This window comes from Ostrea edulis, chromosome 9 (assembly GCF_947568905.1).
Source record: "Ostrea edulis chromosome 9, xbOstEdul1.1, whole genome shotgun sequence".
In the NCBI taxonomy this organism is placed as follows: Eukaryota; Metazoa; Mollusca; class Bivalvia; order Ostreida; family Ostreidae; genus Ostrea; species Ostrea edulis.
The window spans coordinates 29,596,505-29,624,205 of record NC_079172.1 but is presented as its reverse complement, the minus strand read 5'-3'; the positions used below and the strand labels follow the sequence as shown (position 1 = coordinate 29,624,205).

Sequence of the window (27,701 nt, the reverse complement as noted above, 5' to 3'; positions counted from 1 at the left end):
CGAGAATGTGGCTACGAGGCTCTATGCTAGCTAGCCTTTTCCTCAATAATTAGCTTGAGGACAGTTTAAAGTAGTAAGAATCAGTCAAGACAGTCATAGCATGAACCAGTACTATGGTATTTAGAAGAAAAAAATGTATATCAAGTGTTTGGTTGAATCACAAAAATCTTATGCATGTTGCAGTATCGAATCTCAGAATACCACAAATATATTGTTTCAAGTTACCCGTTTATATATGATAGCCATGTCAATTCAAAATGTCCAAAAGAAAAAATGAAAATAACATTCTCAATACTTAAGAAATGCCATGAGGATATGCACTGTGACGCTTCACACCGGTATAGTTCATGATGCGCGTTAGTATGCGGGTGTGAAGCGTCGCAATTCATACCCTTATGTACTTAAAATGAAATTTCAATAATTTAATTAATGTTTACTTTCACTTTTGTCGTAATTCTTGGCCATAAAATAATCTTGTTGTATTTATCTAGATTGATGAAATGGCTATCATTTCAATATTGGTAAAGAACTATACACAAATGACGTCACTGTCGGATTGATACGGACATCGACTCGTTTATTGACAAGTAATGCACATTTATTGAATTGAGCAGACAATACATTGATGACGTAGGCGCTACTGGAGATCACAACCATTTCAATGACGACCAAAATGGTCACCATGGTGATTTTCTATTTTCAATGCAATTTGAAAACTTCCAAGAAAAAGAACACTTTTTTGTATTAGAATCAGCAAGTCAAATGTTTTGTGTGAATTTAGACATTAATTGTATGGATTATAATATTTTGATCTCCAGTTGACTCTTACAGAATGCAAATTAAGTGACTAAACAAGACGGAAGTAACGAATTATTGATTAAAGCTGGTTTTTATATGCTAATAGATACAAATTGATTAGGTTTCACTCCAAAATTCTTTCAAACACCATCGTATTAAAACGAATTAGCACAGGCAAAAACCCTCCTAAGGGCAAACTTGTATACCATTGCTAAAATGTATACACAAGTTCGTCAAAAACGTAAAAGTTCTCAGAGTTAAAACAAGATGACGTAAGACTCCATGCCTTAGAGATGACACGCATTCCGTGGACTTTCAAATTCCGGAATGTTACAATGTGATTACAAATAATAATTACAAATAAAGAAATGTAATACTGAAGATGTATTGTAAAAAAGTAAATGAGATACGCAAAAATGTCTGGTGGATAAAAGTCCACCTGGACACTTATAAACTAATCTCGAAATACATGCATGACAAATTATAAACAATTAATAAATAAAATGACTTTATAGTATAGCTACATAAGGACTAGTTAGAGTAGTAATGAATTATAAAGTACTTGGTTTTCACTACAATGTTCATACCATGCTACTATAACACAGTGGGGGTGGGGGCTACATATAAAACATATCTACATTGTAAGATTGGTTTATGCATTGAACAACATTTCCAGTAAGATGTACATAAAACGTCCACACACGGCTGTCTATAAGCTTTATACACATCTTATAACAACACTTTGGCATTATAATCTATATTTTTAAACTTATGTCTACAATACAATCGAGCACATCTTTTTCACATAATAATATATTAAAACAAACATTAATTAAAAAAAACCCACCTTAAATCAAACTAAATCCCTTTTATTTTCTATTAAAGACTTGCTGAGTATTACATATATAAAGAGATAGATCTATTGAAAGATATACAACTCTAAAACTCATACAGCACTGACCAGAAATTTTATTACAACCTTTGCATTTCTTCTCACTAACACATTAACACATGGAATTTATAATGTCACACAAGAAATTGAGATTGCCTTGATTTTAGAAACTTACGGTACAGTACGTTTCGGAAAATAATTTGTCACTTCAATCCACATTATCTTATACACATGTATTCCTAAAACTGTCCAACTTGATTTTTCTTTTTTACAAAAATGTGTTGTTTTTCTCACAGATGATTTAGAATCAGGAAGTAACAGTGACTTGTAAATTTATTCATATATATTAAAAATATAAAGTGATCCTTTACTTTACACACAACAAATAAAAATTCAAATATGCATTAGTGTGACGAAAAAAAAAAGGAGAGGGAAAAATATTCATACAAAATAATTTCAAGGCAGTCAATATATATGTTGTAGCTCACCACAGTACAAAACAGGAGTGGATCCATTTTTAATGGACTCGGAGCAAAAGTGGCAAAAATGAAGGCAAAACCGGTCAATAAATGACTTTTGTGTACAAAATCTAAGTTTCAAGCTAACAATTAAGTGAATATTACATGACTCCTGTCTCCATTGTAATTAAAAAACTAGAAACAATACAAAAAGCTCTGACTCAATGAAATAAATGAGTATTTTTGTGAAAAGCACATTTATTTTGCTGACACATCATCATAGTGTTAAAGTCAAATCTTGTGTTTCAGAAATATTTGTTGCAAGTCTCTGGTTAATACAGATTTGACAGTATTAGTACTGTGTATTCTTATTTTAACACTTCAATATTGCACCTCCAACATAAATGTAGAATTTGGCGTGACAATAGCAGGATTTCATTAAATAAATGTTGTGAATATTTTTTATGATATTTATGGCTATATCATGAATTATGGCGGATTATCTTCAATTTTATAGCACTTGATTTGATAGTTATAATTCCTCCATATACAATATACTAAATAGATTTTTTTAATCTTTTTTTTTATTTCATTAAAAATTGGTCCTTTCAATGTCTATTTTTTCAGTTGGTGTAAACGAGAACGAAATAAAAACCGGCCAATAAATCCATGACTAGGCTTACAGATAATCTCCCACACATTTGTGTCTAGTGTTCCTGTACATTCCTCCCCACGTCTTCCCCCCAAAACGTATAATCCCGCCAGATCTCAAACTCATTCTTCACAACATTACCGCATAATGTGGAATTTTATCAAAAATATTGTCATGGTAATAAATGTAAACCTATCAATGATCTTGTCTATTTTGCAGTTTCCTCCGGCTTTGATTCTGATTTTTCCTCTGTCTTTGCCTCTTCTTTTGATTCCTCTTTCTTTTCCTCTACATCTTCCTTCTTTTCTTCTTTCACATCTTCAATTTTTTCAGTTTTTTCCTCCTCTTTTACTTCCTACATAAAAGTTATCCTTCTTAATAAAAATGCCTTGCTACATATTGTCTTCTGATATTATCATTTTTATCTTAAGTGAAAAAATATTCCAATTAACGACACTTGTTACCAACATACTATATAAAAAAAATGTTAAAATTTATGTTTTTATACGTAAAATGAATATAATTATTCTTTCCCACGATTTCTCAATTAAGTCCAAAACAGTGGGGGAAATTTGTATAGAGTTATATAGCGAGGGCATCATAGAATGTTTTTAATAGGAATTTTATCTTTGTACTTATTACAACCAAACTATGCCAAAAATGTATTTATCTACCCATGCATCCATTTTTGTGTGTATCAAGCGTTCTTAATTCTTAAGGAAAAATTAGCTAGAAATATTGTGATGAATGAACGATAGTAGTAGTAGTATTTAGAATATCAGATAAGTACGTGAACAACAAACACGGGGCTACAACACAATGTACTGTATTTCACCATATCGCCTTGATATTTACCTTCTTCAGGTCATCTTCATTTTTATCTTCATCTTTTACATCGCCGTTCTCTTTGGGTTTCTCCTCGCCCTCAGTCTCACCGCCTTCTTCCTTCTTCTCTCCTTCCTCCCCTCCTTCTTGCTCACCGCCCCCAGGTCCTTTGAATTTCTTTGTTTTCTTCACCAGACCAGCCTCGATCAAACTGTAAGCCATGTCAATCAACGTATCCTTGATCTCACGTGGAGTGATCTGTAGAGCTTCCTTCATCTGAAAATTATTTTTAAACATTGCGTCATCATTTTTGATGATATTTAAGCCCCGTCCAGGATGGGCAGGGCAAGGAGAGTCTCTGTAATGTTCCATTCACAATCTTGTAGAGGGGCACAGATGGGTATTTACCATCTTAAACTTGTTACTATTATCAATTGTTGCTTACTTTTTTAATACCTACCACCCATATCTAAAAAAAAATCTTTCAATTCATGCCATAATTATTTTTTTAAAGCAACAATGAGAAATGAAGAAAAAATGAAGCATCTTACTTTAAAACGCTACCTTTTTATACTTAGGAACCCATATTTCAAAATAGTGGTCGAAATGGGATAGAAAATTAGAATATTTCAATGTATGTCATATTTATTTCCCCTTTATCATTATGAGAAATGCAAAAGAAAAGAAAGCATCTTACTCTGGTGTTGTCGAATTTATAGACTTTTCCTATGTCCGGTAAGACCATTTTGATGGTTCTATCGAACAGACTCGTCAACCACAGAATGGGATTAGGACAGTTTGCTGTCGGCACATTGTAGCCTGAAATAAAGAAACAGAGACTGACTGAAGTAGTGTGTAGAGTTATTAGACTTTGTAGTCTTCACCTGCATCTGTAATAGAATGTTACTACTAAAACTTAATGAGCGCACGCACGGAAGCAAGCACGTACGTACGTACGTACGCACGCACTGGTTGGCAATGTCTGTAAACTACTCTTCAGTAGCCTATTTTAAAAAGTTTCATTCATTTTGTTCTTATTATTCATTTTCTTCATTTTATACCCCTTTTCCATTTTCTTTTTTGTTTTGTTTTTGTTTTATGGGTTAAAAAAAATTGGGGGGGGGGGTATTTTACTGGTTTGTTTGTTTGTGTTTTTGTAATAAGCCGAAAAAATGTTCTTTGTTATTTCAAGGCGAGCAACGCATGTTTCAGTGGTGTCCGTGCACTTTTTGATCGGTAACTTGGAATCATAACGCGCATATTTCAACTAACAAATACGCAGTGCAGCTGTAAGCCCAATGTATATCAAAAATTAAATTTATTACATAAAACTCACATTCTAGTGAACATATTAGAAGTCTGGTCATTTGAACATCTGTGTTAATTTTTATTTATTATTTTTTTCTTAGCAATCTATTAATTTCGCAAGAGACAACTCTTCCGCCTTGTTCCTTATGTTCTCACACGTCGTAGAAGAAAAGTTACAACCGATATCTAAATTCCAGTTACGAGAAATTTAAAAACGTACATTCTATTTCTAGAATTTCAAACTGTGATGCCTTCATTTTTATTTTGTTGTAAAACGATTTTATTATTACAGTGACTTGACATTTTTTCCCTGGCAGTTTGGGCGAGTTATTTCCCTTTGATCAGGCTCGCATGCCTTATAATCAGTAAACAACAGCGCAATATACGCTCACACTGCAATTTTTAATACGCCCGTCCAATATTCAGTACAGAAATAGTCACATACATGGCCATGACTGTGTTCTTTTCGTTCTTTTTCTAACACGTGGACAGGAGGGTAGTCATGGATTTGTTAGTTCTTAAAGATCAAATTTAAGAAAAAATCTCTCTTGAGAAATTGAACTTGAAAAGAAAATTATTACCACCACCATGGGATAGATGTATACCCGATGATCCTCGCGTTATAAGTACTTCCTACGTGATTATACCCATGAAAGTATGACATTGACCTTTGACCTTAAGAAATACTAGATACCTTCCTACAGTCACGGGGAAATGTGTATCAGGCTTTGATTATCATAGCCCTGTGAATATTCTTTTTATCCTTTTCATACGGAACGATGGATGAACAGACAACACAGACAAACACACATAAACTATTGATACATCCTGTCTGTGATAAATGAATATGTATATGTACTAAGTTTTGGTTACCCTAGCCTTCTAGTTATTAGTATTGTTACTATCTTGTTTTGTACCTTTTGAATTATCCATGTAACTTTGACCTTGATAAGGAATAGACATTGGGTAAATATGTACCAAGTTTGAAGATCTTAGTCTTATAAATACTGTTTTTCTCTGACCCCCAGTTGTTGACAGACTCACTACAACATACAACACGACTGGTCTATGACCAGCGTATAAAAATCACATCCTTCAGTGTATTTACATATCTAACAGAAAGAAATTGATTTTCATTTTTAAATTTGGCTAATATTAGCATCACTGCTTTCCTCAAAACTATATTGTATAAATTAAGACACACATGATTATAATTGCAGACCCGCGACCGCCTGTTTCCATTAGACAACGGTACAGTCATTTATACTCATTTACGTATTTATTGAAATAAGCATGATAAATGCACGGTATTCTAACCCTATACGGAAATTGTTTGTCTTGCTCGTTAAAAATTGGAGCATATGCACCTTTAAATCTGTTTATGCAACCTTTAACGACAAATGGCCTTCAGAAACGTTATCAAATAAAAAAAAAATTCCCTTTAAAATACATTCAATATTGAAGCGAAGAATGGACTCATTATACATTTCATAGCATGCTTTTAGTTCTTCAGTAGTCATCTTATGAATGTCTTTATCAATGGTGGCAATCGCGTCAAACTTATCAAAGCGTTTTTGTAGCGAGGTTATTTTCAAAGCCTGATAAATTAGCGAATATACTGCATTTTTGCAACGTGGGCGTTTTAACGTCTTTTTATACTCATGAATGCCAAATTTACGAAGTTACCAGACAGTATAAATATATCCCTACAGTTATTTTTTGCATAAAATATGAATCACAACTTGGTGAAAGATTGAAAAACGAGGAAAATTTAGCTTGGGAATATATTCGTTACGATAAGTTGGTTATATAATCATGTGATATTAACTCTTTCAATTCTAAACAGGTCTTTATCTGTTTGTTTAGTCACGAAGAAAAACCAACATCTGAGCATGTAAACAAATCTATTCAAAACTATCTTCCTGAACCTTGAATGACAAAATACTAAAAGGAAGATTTTTACAGGAAAAAACAAACTTCATAGAGCCCATAATGTGTCATCTGTTGAAAATCGCCTGCAAACACCTTCACCATATTTATGTTTTACATACAAACCACTATTCAGATGTTAAACTGTTGAAACTTGTGCATCTGTTCACCACCTAAACATAAAGTACCTTGTGTTTTGAATTCCTTAGATAAAATGACGGCCATTTCTTTCATCCAAACATTTGCATTCACTATCAGATGCCTTTTGCCTAAAAACAAGATAAGGATACAATATCATTCATTAATTAGAAAACAATATACTTATTTGAAAATCCTAATGTAAAATATAGTTTTCAATTTAATACAATAGATCTGAAGTTTTCATGCTAAACAATATTTCTATAGATTTCCGACAATACGTTATCTCTAAAGTTTTTATGCTATATAAACGAAGAATGACCAATGACAATAAAGATGATATGAGAAATAACCCTTTTAAATCCTTTCACATCCCTTTCATAGTCTACAGTATATCTCTAGCTTTCAAACTATACAATTTATCTATAGTTTTCCAGCAATACAATATTATATATATATATATCCTATATAACTTTCTAGCTAAAATACTTTGATAGTTTCCATGCTATATGAAACACCTAGAGTTTTCAAGATATAGATATATCTTTAGTTTTCAAGCTAAACATCTATTGTTTACATGATTTGAAGACCAAGACAAGCCTTGCACAACATTCTAACGTGAAGGTTTGATTTATCCTCATAATGCTGTATCAGGCTACAGAGCTATAAAACTGACATTAACCTTTACATGATCTCAGATTTCATTATGCAACTGAAATGACCTTATTTTCCTTCTCAGTCTTGCTTTAGCAGTGAAACAGTGTACATAGATTTCTTAGACTTCAATCAAAGTTATGTTCAAATCAGTCTTACCAGCAGCCTCCTCTGACGTCATAGCTTTGACATGCGCAACGGCAACGTCCCGAACGTCAACGACGGGAAAGTTTAGCTTAGCAACAAACGGTTTTTCACGCTCTAAAATACGCTTGACAACCTAAAAAAAAAAAAAAAAAAAAAAAAAGAAACATGTTGAAATCATTTCGAAAATCAACAGGTATATTGTTTTATAAAACTATTCAATCTATCTTGTGTGTATAGTTTTAAAGCAATACAAGCTCTCATTATGGTGGCGAAAATTTTTGTTGCAAAATCGTGATTTACTATTTTAATGACAGGAAATAAAAGGTTAATAAACTTTTGAAATTTGTTCTGAATGAAGTTAAATTACATTATTGTCTTTCCGTACAAAACTTGATTTCTATATACATGTAATGCTATATGTATATTCAATAGGACCGAAATCTTTTATTTTGACAAAATCTTAAACTTAGTTTTAATTTTATCAGTGAAACTTAATTTTAATTTTATCAATGATTACGGTTAAAGTTACATACAAAACTAACACAATGGCACATTTTTACAACAAAATAATTTTTTTAGATTTAGAGCTCATACTTTACAGTCCTAAATAATGTTGGTAATTTAATCGTGACATTTTAGTCTTCTCATTAAGCTATCACAAACAGATGTTCTTCATTCCTATAAAAACTACAACACAAATATGCAGGGAATGCGTGCCGCCTTTACACACCCCTAAATTTTGAAATATGATAAATATGTACGCGATTTTATGGACTGGTTTTGTTTTTTTGTTTATTTGACCCACTTACTTCAGAACTAGTACACAATGACCCATTTATGACAGGTCCCATCACATACGCTGGGTTGATGACAGCCAATTCTATCTTGTCTTCATCTGAACAGAGAAAAACAACCATCAATCAAATAGAAGAGAGAAAAAAAACCCAAAACAAAACCGATGTTCAGGCATTGTAAACAAATAAACGACAATTGCTGTATATTACATAATAAACCCAAACAACAGCTCATCAATTCCAAGTCTGTTTACGGAAGTCGCGAACTTTTCGCACTCAACATGCAGGAAAAGCAGTTGGTTAAATAATTCCATACAGACGGAGAATGCAGTTGCCTCCTCCAACTTTTTAGGAAATGCACACAACAGAGGAATTAATGACCCAAAATTGACGAAAAATCATCTTTTTAAAAATATTTTATCAATGGTCGTGGTGGTGGGGTAGGGGGGGGGTTCAACCCCCATACCCCATTTAGATCCACCTCTGGTATCGATGTTGTTAATAAACAATTATCATTTACAGGTGACGTATACTACATTCGACTAGTATTTCTTGTCGCTGAACATTTGAACTGAACAAAATTTGCTCACATGTTAGCTGGAGTCGTAAAAATCTCGATGTATGCTATTTGTGCGGGTTTTGCATTGATAAATGCTTCATGCACTTCTAACATATGCCACCTGGCTGAAACTACATGTGCAATACCGTGTTCATTATAACTAATGCCCCGCTGCTCTCTCATTTGTGAATGTTTACAAACAAAGTGGACGTTTGTATTTTGGCAACTACCGAATCAAAAACCTTAAGGCACAACTAGGAGAGGATGAAATAGATGATACGTTCTGCGTGCACGGCTAAATTGTCACGTATATATATATATGTAAAAAAAAAAAAAAAACAACCAACAACAACAAAACACCATGGTTCGCATGTTATTGTTCCTCCAGCAATATGCAGTGTTGATTTCAATTTTTTTTTAACTTTTATTAAATGCGTCCGTTTTATATACCAGTATATATTTTAAAATCTGTGATACAGATTGAAAATAATACAACAGTCGAAGATATCAGATAATTTTTGTCAATCTTTAGTAAACTGTATTCGCCCTTATGAAAAATATATCTACATTTACAATGAGTTTGCCTTTGATATTTCTACAAATTGTAAAATGGTCATTTCCTCTTAAACGCGCTACGGTTGTAAACAATGTGCGCATGGATACAGAAAAAATAAAGTACGTCTATTTCAACAGCTGCGAATTCCCACAGAAATAAAGTGAAATATAAGAAAATACTAAGGGTATGTCAAACTGCAACACTATACGTCGGCATACTTCATGAAGCGCGTTATAGCGCTTCGTTAAAAGTACTCCGGTGTGGATGAAGTGTTGCAGTTCACACCCTCATGTATTTGCAAAAATGGAATTTATTTCTTAAATGTGCAAAATATAGACAATACGTCGCAATGCATGAACATTAACTGTACAGAAATAACTATCGTCTGCTGACGTACCCGGAAGTTCTTTGACGTAATCCCAGGCGGCTTTCTCAGCAAGCGTTTTGCTTTTGCCGTAGGCGTTCAGCTTTTCTGCTTCCATCCAGTCTTCCTCTGTGAAGGTTTTACTGGTGTCAGCACCTGGCCCCCCTGGAATGACAATACTTGTATATATCTCATGACAGGTCCGATCATACCATTATCTTAATTGGTAAGTGTAAAACAAAGCATTTGCATTGGTTTTACACTGTTTAACGTCCCTCGCGAGAATTTTTCACTCATATGGAGACGTCACCATTGCCGGTGCAAAATCTATGCCTATGCTCGGCGCTTACGGCCTTTGAGCAGGGAGGGATCTTTAACGTGCCACACCTGCTGTGACACGGGGCCTCGTATTCTGCGTTCTCATCCGAAGGACCGCCCCATATAGTCGCCTCTTACGATACGCAAGGGGTACTGAGGACCTATTCTAACCCGGATCCTCACGGGACCATTTACATTGGAAAAACTAAAGATATATATCTGTGATACTTGTCATACCAAAAACGTTAGTACTTAGTTTCCACAGAATTTTAGAATTCGTCATGACATTTGCATTGCTAACAAATGTATGGCAAATTGCTGCATTTTGATTGTTCGCATCATACACTAATGCACGGCGCTCTATATACTCGGAAAAACTCCGATATAATTGTTTGTCATAGTCTAAAATGGGACTCTATCGATTTGTTTTCAGCGACTGTCAACTTGCGTCATACCAGCCGGTGAGTTTTCTGTTCTTATCTGAATATCAACTTGATGTTTTATTCATCGTAAAGAAGCAATTCAACCCGCTGCGGAATCATATAAACGCTTGTAATCCTTTAGGAATATGTTACACAAACTTTCGAAGGCAGCAAATGTGCTTTCGTGAGGTTGTTTTTTCTTGGACTAACTGAAATAAAAAAGCGCAAATGTCTCCTTTATATACACGGTATCTATGCAAAATCACGCTTGAAAAGTTTATTTCTGAGTTTCATGCACAACTTATGGGTACATCACAATATGGCAGAGGTATGCATATATCACTCTACTTCATCGGTTCATACAATGTGGTTTAATCCAGTATTTATACAAAATGTTCAGAACGTGACATAAACTGGCGTGTCATAGACTTGGTAAGCACCCTTACAACGTAGATTGAACTCATTGCAAACTGACATCTAGTGAGAACCACAACCCAGTAATGAGCACTTGACGCACCCTGTTGCTCACGACCCCTCCCCCTCCTAATACCGCGAAACACCTTTACATTTACCTATGCCTAGTGACCCGGAGAGAACGTTGATTACGTCAATAATAGAAATGCGTCTTTACGAACGTGGAGTCATGTGGATTTTGAAGAAATATACACATGAGTCCTCCAAAACCATGGTGACTAGGCAAGGTCACGTTTCTGATTTGTTATTTTTATCGTTAGGATACAGTAAAAAATTGATGCAATGTCAAATTGGAAATTGGAGCTACGTCGAAGTGGACAATTTATGCTATGTGAAAGTGGAAAAGGATGTTACGAGTAACGATACTACGTCAAAGTTGATAAATTGAAGACCTTGTGGACTGAGAGGATTGTCAACGTCATCAAAAGATCAAACAAAGTTACACAATTATCACAGAGCACTTGGTGTTGATAATAAAGCATTACTTACATCCCACAGCAGCACACGAGCTAGTCAAGACGACACGCTTGACTGATTTCGCAGCTACGCATGCCTTGAGTACCGCCTGGGTGCCTTCTACGGCTGGCTGAATGAGCTCAGTTTCGTCCTTTGGTGACTGAGCTGGGAAGGGGCTAGCCACGTGTATAACGTATGTGACATCCTTAACAGCTCTGAAACAGAAAACAAAAGGTAAACCACCGGATGATATTTTTATGGTAAGTTTATTAAGAAGAGGAAGCAGATTTCAAATTATCCATCCACTCGCAGTTTAATCGGATATCATAGATCACGAAAACGGGCATCTGTCAAATGAATATTCCGTACTCGGCCTTTCAGCCGTAACTTCCAAGTTACCTGCCATCAGCAAATGAACGAAATTACGGACACATAATAAAAATATCACCTTACCTGCACACAACAGAAATATAAGTAAAACACGCTTGTAATGAATTCATGCTTACATCGAAGTATTTTTATTTTTTGCTGTTTAAAACGTATTATGAATTCATTGTACATATATATAACGATTTACATTTATAATGAATTAAAATTGTTCGTCCCAAGCATTTCGCTATAAGGATGTTTTACTGTATTTGGAATTTTTTTAGTACAGTGTATGTCAAAAGTTTCCGGTGCCTCTGGTAGTGTCATTAGTTTATACAGAACTTGACAGACAATGAAGCACTTACGGTTCCCAGGATTCTGGTTTCGTTAGATCCGCCTCCACCAATTCTAGTTCATGCTTGGCGTCTGGACAGAGCTCCTTAAGTTTTTTGATCCGCTCCTCGTCCTCCAGACTCCTGAGCGTGCCCCTGACGCGATACCCCTCTTCCTGGAGCTGTTTGACGATGTGGGTAGCGATGAATCCCCCCGCCCCTGTCACCAGCACCACTGTTAAATCAAACTTTTTACATAAATTTCAGTCCATCAACTTGCTGATTTTTCATTTCCTATTCATTCATTCACTCATTCATTCATTTACAAGTGAAATGTTTTACATATCAAAGTCATATGATACATTCATTACATACAAAGCAACCACACTTCAAAAAAAAAATTCTATAGATGTAATTATTTTCCACCGCTTTGTATCAGAATCTCGCCTGAGAAGCTCACTTCAATGAGTATAACCTTATCTCCAGTACAATCAATAGATTTATTCTGTAACCGATAAAGCCGGTGTGTTGAGTTTATCTAACATACACGTGTTGGTTTTCATTCCGTGAAATATACAAGACCAAACATAAAATTCGTACGCAGTCGAGATACAATTATGTCAAGATGCCACATTCCGCTCGCATTCTTTTCAATTAATACCTCGGTACATTATGTGCCAAAGTCATGGACCAGTATCATTGTCTTGAGGGGTGGGGTCGATATAAAAGGATATTTCTTTTGGTGTGTTTATTTAGTAGGTTAATATAATGAATTAATAACGGTTACGTTGACTCCTTCAGCCCGCAGTCGTCAGACAATGAAGTTGTGTAATGCCGACATAAAACGAGAGCGATTGCTGCTTCACTGCGCTATAGATTTAGTTTTCTTGCCGTTCTGTACACCTCGATCAGCAGCGACCCGGCGACAGAAACTATGAATCACCTACGTAAACCATGGCGGAGTCGCTAAGGAATCGAAGACTGCATGCTCCAATAACTCAAGGAAATTATGAGCATGCTTTTCTAAATGCGATTCAACTTTGGTCAAAATTATGAGAAACAGAATGGTAGTTAATATGATTTTTATTTCGATATTTAATTAAACTGAGATTCAGGAAAAGACTTGTCAGAGGCTGGGCCAACAACAACCTACAACGGAAGGTTTAGGAGAATATGCAGACACCAGGATATATTTATCTCAGTATATTTATTTTGCCTTTGACGTCTCTACAAATTGTAATGATCGCCATTTCTTCATGAATACGTTGCAGTTGTGAGCAATGCGTGTATGAATCTTGATAAATATAGTGCGTCCATTATAACGGCTGTGAATTCCGTCAGGAAAGAAACCAGAATGTAGTATACAAGAAATTTATTTCATATTTGAAAAAAAATCATGAGGATATGAACTGCACCGCTTCAAGCCGGCTTACTTTACATGTCGGAGTGAAGCGTCGCCGGCTTACTTTATATGTCGGCGTGAAGCGTCGCCGGATTACTTTATATGTCGGCGTGAAGCATCGCCAGCTTACTTTATATGTCGTCGTGAAGCGTCGCAATTCATACCTTTATATATTTTCAAAAATGAAATTCATTTCTTAAAGAAATAAGTGAAAATACACCGAGTGAACGTTCTATATGGTACCCTAGTATTTTAGTGTTTATACATGTATATACCAGTCCTAGTGTAACATTCGACCTATGAAATCCGTGTACGTGTTGAAAAGACGTGGACCACCAATATGAGCAATATGCCCTTTTTTCTGTTCAAGGTATCTTATGGACATAATGGCAACAAAGCTCAAAACTTTCCTGTTTTCTGAAATACTGACTAGTTACAGGGGGAAAAAAACGAGTATTCATCTGCTTAGCAAGGGACTTTAAACTAACCATATAACTGCAAAAGACGTTAAATAATATAGTGATTGATTGCAAAGTCGTACCATTATCCACAACAAAAATGTCTTAGAATTTTTCTATTTTTCGATCGATAGTCTTTGGATATCATAATCTTTGTGTGACTCTTGGTGTTGCATCAAACCTGCCTTAAGGATGCGTTGTATGAGCCCGCTTAAAGTCGATCGAGAAGTTTTTGGTCTGCGATTGTTTTTTATTTGTAATTTGGTTGGGGTTGCCATTCTGCCAATAGATACAGACTACATAGAATCAATAACTATACTATAATTGCTGTGGAATTTTTATATGTGATAGAGACTGTAGAGGACTGTTGCATACATATATCATCTGATTGGACTCTTTTGCGATCCGGCAGCAATAATATTTACGAATGCTTGCGTAAAACTAAAATGGAGTTCAACTGGGTCTGCTTTTACGGTCTTTGGTGCTCGGGCAGCAATAAGATGATTCATGAATTCTAGATTTTGCAATGGAGAGAAAGATAGAGAAATGGGGTCAAATTCTCTAAAGAGAGAGATGGGGCCTAAATCGTCCATATAAGTTTTAAGAGGAAGTCATTTTACAGGAAAGTTTGTAACAAGATCTCGATGGGAGTTAAACTGGTAGGCTGTTCAACATTCCCCGGAAGCAAATTGCTATTTCATAATTGCATCCTCAATCACATGAAGTTGACATTTACGCCGTGGTGCTGTTTCTAAGTTGGTCAAGTATTTTGATAGTTGTAGAGAGGGTTTAATGTTTTCTAAATCCCTCAACGACACATACACAAAAATGCTTCATCCATTTCATTCATAACTTATTTAAAAGTCTTCAAACTTTGGCAATAATCTTACAGTATAATATATTTTCATGGCCTTGTTTCAATCAGGTAGGCTAACTTTTTTTATTCAATTTACAAATAAAACGTCCCCTGGGTTCTAATTTTACTATTTAGAAGACCATGTTCAAGAAACGGACTGCGATCTACGTGGCGGTCCCTGCTATCAGGAGGTTTGTCGGAATGCATTCGTTTGGTATGCTTAGATCCCTGCTTCCGGTAGAAATCAATACTCTTAACTATCGCTGCATTTCTGGATTGCACAGCTATTTTACAGCAAATTTTATTCATAGGGGATACGTTTTATCACATCACGGGGCTGCTGTGTCTGATTTTCTATCGACTACCATTAGAGCATGCCATGTCTGTTTTCTCGACGTAAAATCAAGCATTCACACCTGTAAATATCTCGTTACTATTGTAAATGCCATGATTTCAATTGATTTCAACTTCTGACACTTGTAGATTTATTTCTGCACTTGTTTTGTTGCATGTCGGTTTCCCATGTGCAAGTCGGGCATTCTGAATGAAACTTGACCAGCATCAAATTTCATTTGTAATATTTCTTTCGACTCCGGGGAATATTTTTAAACAAATAAGTGAAATGCACATATCCGTACACGTTTGTTGCTAGAGATATTAGTGTCAGTAAAATGCATGCAATTTAATATGAAGGAACATTAGCTTTTTTTTTTTGCCAGAGGCCTATATTCCCCACTATCGCCCTTCCAGAAAAACAAATAATTTTTAGAAAGATAAACAGTTTCTCACACAGAAATCGTTTTTTTTGTTTTCGTGAAGACATTTAACAGAAAAGAAGAGTTGAAATATAAACGCTGACGTTTGTGAAAAGAACAACTGCCTACTTGGGAATGTTTATGGAAGTTTAATTGCAAAGGCTCAAAAATGCAACCGTGATACAATAGTGATTGTTTCAAAGTGCACCGGAGATAATGGTGTTTTGAGAAAACTCCAGCAAAGCGCACGTCAAAACATTTTTTTATGATCTCCATGCGATCTATGAACATATATATTTCCCCGGACTGAATTCTAAATATGACGATTAATTCAAACGCGAACTTTATAATTATCATTATTATCACCAGTGAACAGGTGCGAGTATTTCGTAAAATAACATGAGACTAAGAGCTCAAGGATTCTTAAAGTAAGATATCAAAACACGTCTGGAATCTCACGTGACCTTGTAAGTTTCAAATGTTTACAGAGACTGACTGAATACAGTGTTAAAAAGACCTGATTAATCTAACATTAACTGAATCGTATGTTCGCTCCAAAAAATACTGTACGCGTGTGTTTGAGGTACAACCCCGTCCCACCAGCCTTTGACAACATTTAGGTTATCTCGTACGGTACAAGGGTCATTTATGTTACAGTGTGTGTAATTGGAAACAAATGGTGACAACTTGAGTCGTACTCGATTGTATTACGTGGGAACCATGTCACGTGACAGCAGCAGTACGTGTTGAATTCTGAGACTACAACACAGATTGTTGATGATGCACGTCTTCACTTGTTTTGTCATTATACATAACAAGAGGATAGCATGGGAACCGAAGGAAACAAAGAGATGACAAACAAAGATATATTAATGAGACTTGTCAAGATGTGAGAAGACGACGAAGAAATAGGTTAGGATCTCTCGTGAGATAGGTACATAAAATACCTCCCTAAGTCTTCTACTTATAGCTCACAATGCCGATTGTTGTCAAGACAGGAACTCGACTTCTAATGCCTCTTGCACGTAACTATTTCAATGTTATAAATACGTTCCTCGCTCCACCTTAAAAAATGTTGGGCGGAGACAAATTATGTCCGAAAAATACTAAAACAACTATCAATTGTTGATTTGTTTATTGTGAATTAGGTTTTCTCTCACTGTTTCCAATGGTCTCGTTTGAGAGCCACTTCAGACTAATGTGGTTATTTAATGACTGTCTTGGCATGTTTCACGCGTGAGGGTCAGCATGCGCTCTGGCAATAAACACTTGGTTTATGTGAGGTCATCTAAGGTTACTCCTCGGAGATTGTATCAGAGAGACCATTACAAATGATCGCATCTTTTCAATTAAGACCGAAAAATTGTAGAGAAATATATTCCATTGCATTATAATGCAAAACTTGTAATTAATAAATTCACGGGGTTTTGGCCCCTGTTGCCTAGGATTCATAGCTGGAGGATTATACGCTACAGTAAGAGATGGTATCAAATGAGATCAACAAGTTTAACACGGAGTCTGGTCACTGATCACATGCAGCACTGAATCACACTCTTCTTCATAATGTGACAAGTTCATCATTACACAAATCTGCTGCGCTTGTACTTTGACTATTCGCTATTTTCAGCATGCAGTTACGTATATAGACATAAATAATCAAATGATTCTGACTATATGGAGCAAAAGGTCAACAGACCGTCAATGGCGCCGAACATAACGTGGAATAGAATATGGACCGCGTCTGGTCCAAATCCCAGGAGAACCCCTTGTCTCAATTAATGTTTATGGAAATCAATATATACAGATGGTTAAACACTCTTTGTTCAATACTCATGGGCGCTGTACAGGGGAGACGCATATATATGTAGATTAAGGGGGAGAATCGCAGTTCCTCCTAAGGTCGTCGACTCCTCGTAGAAAAGATGCAACCAGTGTACTGTAATTTGGCCCTAATCGTTCAGCCAATATCGTCTTTGCAACAGCTATTGATGAAACTAACGATAAAGTACATTAATTTCATAAAATATTCATGCAGCAGTGTTTTCTCATCTCGTCTTTGTTTCGTCTGCTATGAGAAAACAGTAATTATTTTCAATACAACGAACCACTGCAACCTCTCTTTGACAGAAACATGCATTGCATCTCCAGAGATCGATTTTTTCATTCGTTCTTTTAGAGGGAAGAAGTACGTGATCTTAAAGAATCGCAAGGTCAGACTGAGATAAAAATTATCTCAGACAACCATGAGATCTTTTAATCTACATCAATACAAGTGGCTACATTTCAAGGAATTGATGATTTTTTTTAGTGACACAAAAAGTCTGTGTCGATGACATGTTCGACAGATGTGTGCATAAGCCGAATAAACAAATGACAGTTATGACGTCTCGACCACAGGTATTCAGCCTTGTCTGGGACATATCTATCGTTCTGCGTTCGTTTTACTATAATAAAGATATTTCTAGTTCATTATTTCCGAATTCCTGGAATTCTGAATGAGCCCGATATCGTGATTCAGATAAACCTCGCTTATAGGGCCCTTTCCAGAGATTGTAGCCATCCCTACTCTATTCTGACAGCAGGGAAACTTACTTAAACGTATGAAACAATAGACAATCGGGTAAAAATCATGACGTCTTCATAAACCACCTCTTTTTGTGGAGTTATTTGACCATTGTCTGCCACGCCCATTTTAACCTAATGATCTATGGTGTTCATCACTACGCATCAAGGAATTCTATTGTTGTATTATTTTTTCTTCAAGAGCGATGGGTCCTATCAGGCATCATTGGCGCTCTTCGTGCGTTGTCCAGTATGAAAATTCTGGCTTATTTTCATGTACATAAACGCCTCTTCGATGACCACTCCCTCCTCTGCAAACAGAGGATTTTTTTTGGTCAACTTTTCCATAAATTTGGATCTGTAACCGTTGACCTCACTCATTTGATATTTATTTTCCCAGGCCATTATGCTCTAGTAAGCAGGAGAAATTTTCATTGTAGAAAACATGATCCTCGGGGGGTACTGTAAGGATTTAAAAGTGACATTCTCTCTAATTTCATTCATCTTCACCGTAACCCGAATCTTTACTAAGACGTTTAACCTATGTACATCCTAAACGCTCTTGATAAGATGATCGCTTTAAAAACGCTGTTTTAGAATCTTTCCAACTTGTCAAACAAATTCAATGATAAGCAGTCGGTTATCAGAAAAAAATAAAACATATCTACTCTACGAATCATATTTTCATATTTTGCACACCGTTTGTGTGTACAGAGTACAACGCTTACAGACACGCAAGGGAAAATAGAACAAAACCACTTGTGAAAAAAAGCCTCTTATAAAACTCGATAGTGCCTATACAAATGGGTTTCAGATTTCTGTTTTAGTGCTAGCATTCCCTAGGAGTTCACTGGATCAAGGAGTCCAGATTCCGTGTAGCTGTAATGTCGTCTAATTTACATAACCACATATCACACGATAAAGGCTCTTGGTTTGGACGAAGTTCTCCATGTTTCTGGATAATGGAGATGAATATTCTAATTCTATGTCAAAAGTGATTTTCACAGTTATGTGTCTTTCCACGAAGGCTGTCGCTTCCAATCAAGAAAATCTTTGGTTACAAAGAACTACTGAAATCAAAGATTCTAGCACAAAGAACTACTGAAATCAAAGATTCTAGCACAAAGAACTACTGAAACCAAAGATTCTAGCACAAAGAACTACTGAAATCAATATTCCCATTTTACTGACTAATTCTCCAAGAATAGGCATAGAATGTATCTTATGACATCACTAAGTAAACTAGAATGTTTTCTTATTACATCACTAAGTAAACTAGAATGTATCTTATGACATCACTGAGTAAACTAGAATGCATCTTATGACATCACTAGGTAAACTAGAATGCATCTTATGACATCACTAGGTAAACTAGAATGAATCTTATGACATCACTAAGTAAACTAGAATGCATCTTATGACATCACTAAGTAAACTAGAATGTATCTTATGACATCACTAAGTAAACTAGAATGTATCTTATGACATCACTAAGTAAACTGGAATGTATCTTATGACATCACTAGGTAAACTAGAATGCATCTTATGACATCACTAAGTAAACTAGAATGCATCTTATGACATCACTAAGTAAACTAGAATGCATCTTATGATATCACTAGGTAAACTAGAATGCATCTTATGACATCACTAAGTAAACTAGAATGTATCTTATGACATCACTAGGTAAACTAAAATGTATCTTATGACATCACTAAGTAAACTAGAATGCATCTTATGACATCACTAAGTAAACTAGAATGTATCTTATGACATCACTAGGTAAACTAGAATGTATCTTATGACATCACTAGGTAAACTAGAATGTATCTTATGACATCACTAAGTAAACTAGAATGTATCTTATGACATCACTAAGTAACTAGAATGTATCTTATGACATCACTAAGTATACTAGAATGCATCTTATGACATCACTAGGTAAACTAGAATGCATCTTATGACATCACTAAGTAAACTAGAATGTATCTTATGACATCACTAGGTAAACTAGAATGTATCTTATGACATCACTAAGTAAACTAGAATGTATCTTATGACATCACTAAGTAAACTAGAATGCATCTTATGACATCACTAAGTAACTAGAATGTATCTTATGACATCACTAAGTAACTAGAATGTATCTTATGACATCACTAAGTAAACTAGAATGCATCTTATGACATCACTAAGTATACTAGAATGTATCTTATAACATCACTAGATAAACTAGAATGCATCTTATGATATCACTAAGTAAACTAGAATGTATCTTATGACATCACTAGGTAAACTAGAATGCATCTTATGACATCACTAAGTATACTAGAATGTATCTTATAACATCACTAGGTAAACTAGAATGCATCTTATGACATCACTAAGTATACTAGAATGTATCTTATAACATCACTAGGTAAACTAGAATGCATCTTATGACATCACTAAGTAACTAGAATGTAGTGACATCACTAAGTATAACTACTTTGATTTTTGTTTTCTCTATCAAATGGATATCTAAATGTTGAAATCCTTCCTTCCCATCCCCCCAAAAATTACTCAAGAGGTGTAAAACTTTCCAAACATTAGAACCGATCCCGAACAATGACAATAAAAGCAGAAAGGCTCTTGGAAAGCTAAGAGTCTTTTTAAGATCAAAGTTTCGGCTCCAACACCAAAAACCAATGTTTGTCTAAGCTTTGTGTCCGAAACCAAACTCGTTAACGAAGTTGACAAAGATTTCTGTCCGAAACCAAACTCGTTAACAAAATTCCCAAATGTTTTTGTTAAAAAATAAAGATGTTAAGAGTCCAAAACAAAGAAAGCCTCGAAGATCACGAAGAAGCGTTTACAAACTTTATAGGCTTCAATTATCAGTCTTCCATATGCCGTGTAACAGACTCTTTAAACAAACAAGTACAATGTTTGTTTTGACGGTTGTTTTTTTTCGAAGTCTGGAAAACTTCAGATTGATGCGAAGTGACAATCAACTCTTTGAAACCCAGTCTGCGCCAAAATCTCCTCCTGAATGATTTTTGTTCCAAAAACATAAAACCCAATAGTCTCGTTTTTCAAAAATCAATAAAATGTTGAAAAGCGTTATTCTCCACAACTGACATCAAATTAAACAACAATTGCTACAACTGAAAACGAGAAACATGTGCAGCATGTGCTGGAAATAGCTTTCTGTTTTAATTTGCGGAAATCGGGTCGAAGTCAAACTGATTAACATAATTGGTCACACTCTCGATGAACACGCAACTCTACTACAAACAGTTTGTACAATGAAAATAAACTACGACAAAGACAGAATTCCAACCACTAGATAATTATCTCCCTTTATCTTAAAGTTCATTCACCCATTCCCCCCAAATACTAGTACTATGATTATGAATTAATGATGTAGTTGGCAGCAGTACGAGCACACGATGGGAGGATCCAACGTTTTATCCTGTGTTGTTTTGTGGGGGAAAGGAGCAGTTATAATAGCACACTCTTTTGTCCTCATTCTTGATATGAAAAAAATAGTATCAAGCTAAACCAAATTGACCACAAATATTTACATTAACTTTATCCATTGGTGTGGGGGCTCATGCTGAAAGAATCCGCCATTTATCAGCCAGTGAGAGAAGATGGAAGACAACCTCATGCTATGGTCGCGCGTCGCCCGCAGGTCATAGCACATAGTAATGCATTATGGGCAGAAATGACAGCGTTAATGGACAATTTGACAGACATGTCATAGCGGGGTTATGTATCGGCGTCCTAAACAAACACTAAGGCATGCTGCGGTCCAGAAGATGTGTACATAGATCGAGCCTCCAATTGCATTTTACTACATAACATAATTTGGTCTGTGTAAAAAAAACAACCTATGTACAAAGGCCTCGCGGTCCTGATCACAAGTATCGCTTCCTGTTTGTGAAGGTCCCACAGACTGTAGAACTTGACTAAGCACATGCGTGGCGTATTAAACCCAGCCTCGTAGAACCAAATGTTGGGGGTGGGGGTCATGATCTGCCCCCTTTTAAATTTTTACAACGTTTATTTAATTCAAAATTATTAATATTGGATGATCCCCACCCCCACTTTTTTTAAAAAGTGGGTTTAATCGGTAAAAGATGTCAAGCTTGAACTGGTGAATAAAACCCCCATGTGGTGAAGCACGAACGCTACTCTTCTGGATTGAGGATTTTAATTTTTTCTAAATAAGATTGTCGAAAACTATAGACAATATCGTGAAATCAGCTTCTCCTCTACCCCCCACCCCCTCTCCCTTGTAAAACGATGCTACAGTGCCAGCAGTCTACCCGCTTGATTCTAGGAAGGACCTATATATGTGCGTATAATTCCTATAATAATTCTGGAACAGAATTACTTACAACTTGCTTGAATTATTTTAAGTAATTTCATCATGAGCAATTTAAAATGTAAAGCAGTTCAAATATATATATATACACATATATCTGTATGTGTGGAAACAGACAGTCTGCATAATCTCGTCTTGCGGTCTGCTGGCTTCAAGTAAAAGTACGCATGCCCCTCAACACCCTCCAAGAGAGCATGAAACTGATCGGACACGCATCAGATGTCGATGATTGAAGCGTCTGGTCGAAATTACATTTGATAAACACCAGGGACCATGTTCAAGAGAACGAAAACAAAAATCATAACAGACTTCGGAATGACGGGAATGATGTGGCCTTGTGGACCACGTTTTACGTTTCCTTTGACATCTTGACAGGAATATTCCATCAACGCAAGACATTCAGACATCAGTACTAGCGCTGATAACACAGACACATGTGATCTACTCTTACAATCCTCTACAGCAGAATACTATAATTGGTTTTATTTCGGAAAGGCCGTATGTCTGACACCTCTTTTACATTCGACTTAAAAAGAGAATTCATGAGGGGTAAAAGGCCAATGGTACGAAACGATTCTTACATCTCAAACTTTTATGTGAAACTCGTTGAACAATTGTGATTCCAATGTGATTATTTGCATACGTTGACATCAATTAAAGAAGACGGTCGATACGAGAGTTTAATTATCAGAAAAAGCATCCGTTACCGATTCCCCTATACCACTATAAATCACGTGAGAAAAACCTCATTTCACATTTCTTTGTTGAAACGAGGTTTGACAACTTATTCATAGCATTACTCGTCCTTATCGAAACGTTACAAGAGTACAGATGTTTCGCTCTTCATCAACAGAATCCATCTGGCAATACTGCAACCGCTATCGAGACAGCAAATAACCAGATCATTAACCCTCTATTACTGGGTGCCCCCGAACAAAGAATGTCAAAGTTTTCACACAAAGGGATCTGGCGTTACAAAGGTTGGGGGTATTTGGAAATCTGTGAATATTGGAGAGAGATAGAGAGAGAGAGAGTGGAGAGAGAGAAAGGGAGAAAGAGATTCCTATCTTATCACTCTTATCTGAATTCCTATCGCTCATTCCCTCATACAACACTCTCTAAAGGGAAAGTAGCGGGGTCGATCATCCAGATCACTGACACACACTTTTTATATAGCGTGATGAGTGTGCACACCCCCCTTGGCCGTTGACATGCTCCTGTAAATAAATTCGTCTGATAATGGTCGAGTCAGACACCCGTACCATCAGCTCTACCGGCTGCTCCTGGACTGTCAAATAATTTACAATTTATTGGGAGATCAAAAGAGGACAAAAGAATCAACCCACGAACTGAGGTCGAGTCCATATCTCATTATTTCAGCTCTGATTGAGTACACCTACTAGACGTATGACAGGAAATGGAAATTAAATTTACCTGTTAATCCATGTCTAGAACTGAATGTTATACAAATAAAGGTATTCTAAACAATCATAAACATGATGAAAGAAAGCTTGGTCAGAGACACTGCTCATTAAATACAGGGTCACAAAATACCACAAGAATCAATGGAATTTTTGAGATTGTAACAGGTCTTCATTGTTATTGCTTTCGCTCTACTTTTTTTTTTTTTGGTTTAAATTGATTAATGATGTGAATCATGAATTCTGTTGTTTTAACGTCCTCAGCAATTAGTGGCATCGGCGCACCCCCTCCACGCCCCCGCTTCTCAAGAGGCAGCGTCAAAAGTCAAGGGCTAAGATTTGGTCAGTGAGTCACTAAAACAGGTCATTGCTTCACGTCGAGTGTATCACTTAAAAACAATTCTGACACACAATTGTTTTACTAATACAAGACAATAATAAATATACTTATATCTGTCAGGTTATCTCTCTCTCTCTCTCTCTCTCTCTCTCTCTCTCTCTCTCTCTCTCTCTCATTTGGAGTAATATTACAAACTCGTCGACAAACATAATCAAGTGTTATAAACAGCCCCGGGTAATTAATTGACAAATGATAGGCAACACTGCGGCCTTGAACAAAAAATGTTTCCATATTATATTAGACCACAAAACGCGCTATACAACTCGCGCTGTATCATTATTTAGAGAATCCTGCCTCTTCGTTGAAATATAACAGACTCTAGAAAGGCAACATTGAATGTGTCATGGAAATTTTAAATATTTATATTAATCTGTGTCTGGTTGGGGAATCAGATCAGTCGGGGGTCGACCTTTGGATTTGAAACATTACATCATTACATGCCAGGGGTGTTCTCCCCGAGTGAAAAGAGTTATCAATAACACTCGAGGGGGTCATCTCCTGGGGTGAAAAAAATAATCTGTGCCAAAAGCACTGTTGAACATTTCAATTAGCAGGATGATAAAGATGATCTCCTCTGTTTAAGTATTTGCCTATCCCAAAGTATGCGAAAAATACGAAAATGCTCTAGATACACATAAACAAAAACCATTACAGTGCTTATCAAAAAATACGATAGTTGTCGATTCATTGGCGCAGCAGAGAAGCGTGAGTCACTAGGCTGATTCATTTGTGATTGTTCTTGATCTTCTGTCGTAGTAGACTGTAAATATTAATTGATTTACGGAACTAAATTCGCTAAACGATCATTCCGAACTGAAATATACCTAATACACTCCGTGTGATTTAGTCATCTCAAAATTTTATATATTTCGAGAGAAGAAAAAAAAATCTCTAAATGAGTCATTCGCTCTTTGAATCTCGCTTCGTATTGATTAAGTTCGAGATTTCAAATTCTAACATATTCATGAAAATCGACGAAGGCACCGCGGAGGGGCTTCGTACATTATATCGATAACATAATTCTCGTTCGCACAATATTGAACATTATATAATGGATTGTAGCATCGAGGCATGAGATTGATAATCACTTTAATGGCTAATTAAAAATTCTATTCCAATATGAAAGATCAAAAAGCGGAAAATGAAACTTTGTATGAAACTGTGGAAAAGCAATCGTGGATGGTACGGATTTTTCGTAAATTTGATACAATTTAAAATTAAGTTCTTAAAATTTTAACAATTAATGTCCTCAAAATATACAAGGGAGTGCTTGATCAAACCCCATTACTATTTCGATCTTACCAGTTCAAGTTGTGCAAATGAATCTTACAGAATAACATTTGAGTTTTAAAAAAAATGACTGCAATTATTTCTGGGGATTTTTTCTCTCTTTCTTTTTGAAGTACCGTGGCCACTACTTGTGATTATGAGTGGCACTTCATCATTCTCAGTTGGAGTTAGGAAGCATTTATTTTCCTCTACCGTGCACTCAAACTAAATAAGTATGTGCGCTGTTACATAATTCTAATTGTCATCAGCATACAGGGGAAATTTCCAGAGTCTAAAAATCCACACTGTAAAAAGCGCCCCGTGTCTCGAAACCAGAGGCTAGAAAATGATACTGAGAGCTCAATTTTTTACACGTGTCTTTGGTTAGTGATCTTGGAGTTTATATAAACGCGTCATGTGGTCTGCGTTCGAATGGAATTCTAAATATTTATCTAATTCCCATGAATTCTGAACTTTCCATGGTGTGGAGGGCTACTCGAAGGGTCCGCGGATGGATGTGCTGCACGGTTACGTAGAGAGATGAACGTACTGCTCGATTTGTCCCCATTGCTTTGAGTACATGTAGTATAGTTAGTGTATATGGTATTTTTCATTGGCGGAGAAGTTACTAGCCCGGGGGTGTTAACGCGACACACAGGTAGACATTAGTATACAAGTGCGATTTGATGCGAAACAAATTGAATTAGGGTGATGGTATTATACGAGATTAGTCAAACGATTTGTTACATTGACTGCCCGGAGTATTCCGCACGTCAAATTATTCGCACGCCAACAATTTACGTCCAGTCAAGTCCAGCACATATTTAATGTACATGTGTCTCGGGGAAAAAAACCCCATTAAACCAGATTACAATTTTTTTTCACACTGCATTACCGATACAAGTTTGGCATCGCTGCTCATAACGTATGTTATGTAATCACATGCAATGAAAGTATAATCCACTCATCACTACACAGAATTAATCAAAAAACCTCTATCGTACCTCTAAGATGCAGACGACAAAATTGGATGCCGTCTGCAACAGACGGCAGAAAAAACTAACTGCGACAACGGGCGTGACTCCTTGTATTTTGTTCAATGTATTGTGGTATGTCGTTTGCTTGCTGACAAATTTTTTTTTTCATACACAAAAATCAATAACAATCAGAATTCATCGTTGTATAATAATTTTCCTGAATAATGCCGGTTTTGATAGAATGTTGATCTTTTAAAAGCTATTTAAACAAATAAATAATATATAAAATATCCCGAGTGTGCTTAACTTTCGCACGGGAAAAAAGCTTATATTTCGTGAGAGCTGTGAATGTATTTCCGCATTGCTTTGAAAAACATTTAAATTTTATGCCTATTTGGTCTAAATTTACCGCTTCAGTAAAACAGTTCCAATATCTAAGTTTGATTTTAAAGTGCGGAGTGAAAAAATATATAACCTAAAACCAAACAACCGAATAACAAAAAGCCATAAAGAATTAAATCCCAACTTACCTTGCTTTCAATTCAATCGGTGTTCATTAAATCACTTATTTTTCTATCTCACACACTCTTCATTTGTGTCATTTTCATAGAGATAAAGATTTGTAATGCGTTAAAAAATTAACTACTTACACGTAGAATCTGTTGCTTCTGCCATCTTGCTGTACCGAGAACAAGCAAATAGCCAATGCGTCTGCTGCGCTAATCGAAATCGAGGCCGGAATTCCTCGTGGGGCACACCCCCTTTCATATATTGACATAATTAG

The 27,701-nt window shown here is 35.9% G+C and overlaps 1 protein-coding gene across 1 annotated transcript; it reads right to left on the bottom strand.

Moving 5' to 3' along the window:
* Nucleotides 1-556: 556 nt before the first annotated feature.
* Nucleotides 557-27,701, bottom strand: LOC125658969 (uncharacterized). Its single transcript, XM_048890446.2, has 10 exons — nucleotides 27,568-27,701; nucleotides 12,479-12,680; nucleotides 11,778-11,959; nucleotides 10,108-10,239; nucleotides 8,611-8,696; nucleotides 7,814-7,934; nucleotides 7,051-7,131; nucleotides 4,323-4,444; nucleotides 3,656-3,901; nucleotides 557-3,155 (listed from the first exon to the last, which is right to left on the bottom strand). Exons 1-10 carry the CDS (start codon nucleotides 27,683-27,685, stop codon nucleotides 3,009-3,011), a joined length of 1,437 nt encoding a protein of 478 aa, XP_048746403.1. The 5' UTR covers nucleotides 27,686-27,701; the 3' UTR covers nucleotides 557-3,008.

What these genes read in the sequence shown, in the direction of transcription:
- LOC125658969 (XM_048890446.2), bottom strand. Translation starts at nt 27,685, where the DNA reads ATGAAAGGGGGTGTGCCCCACGAGGAATTCCGGCCTCGATTTCGATTA. An exon ending in TTACGTCAAAGAACTTCCGG is followed by an intron (nt 8,697 to 10,107) that starts GTACGTCAGCAG and finishes TTCTCTGTTCAG; the next exon opens with ATGAAGACAAGATAGAATTG. An exon ending in ATAAATTCGACAACACCAGA is followed by an intron (nt 3,902 to 4,322) that starts GTAAGATGCTTT and finishes AATAATTTTCAG; the next exon opens with ATGAAGGAAGCTCTACAGAT.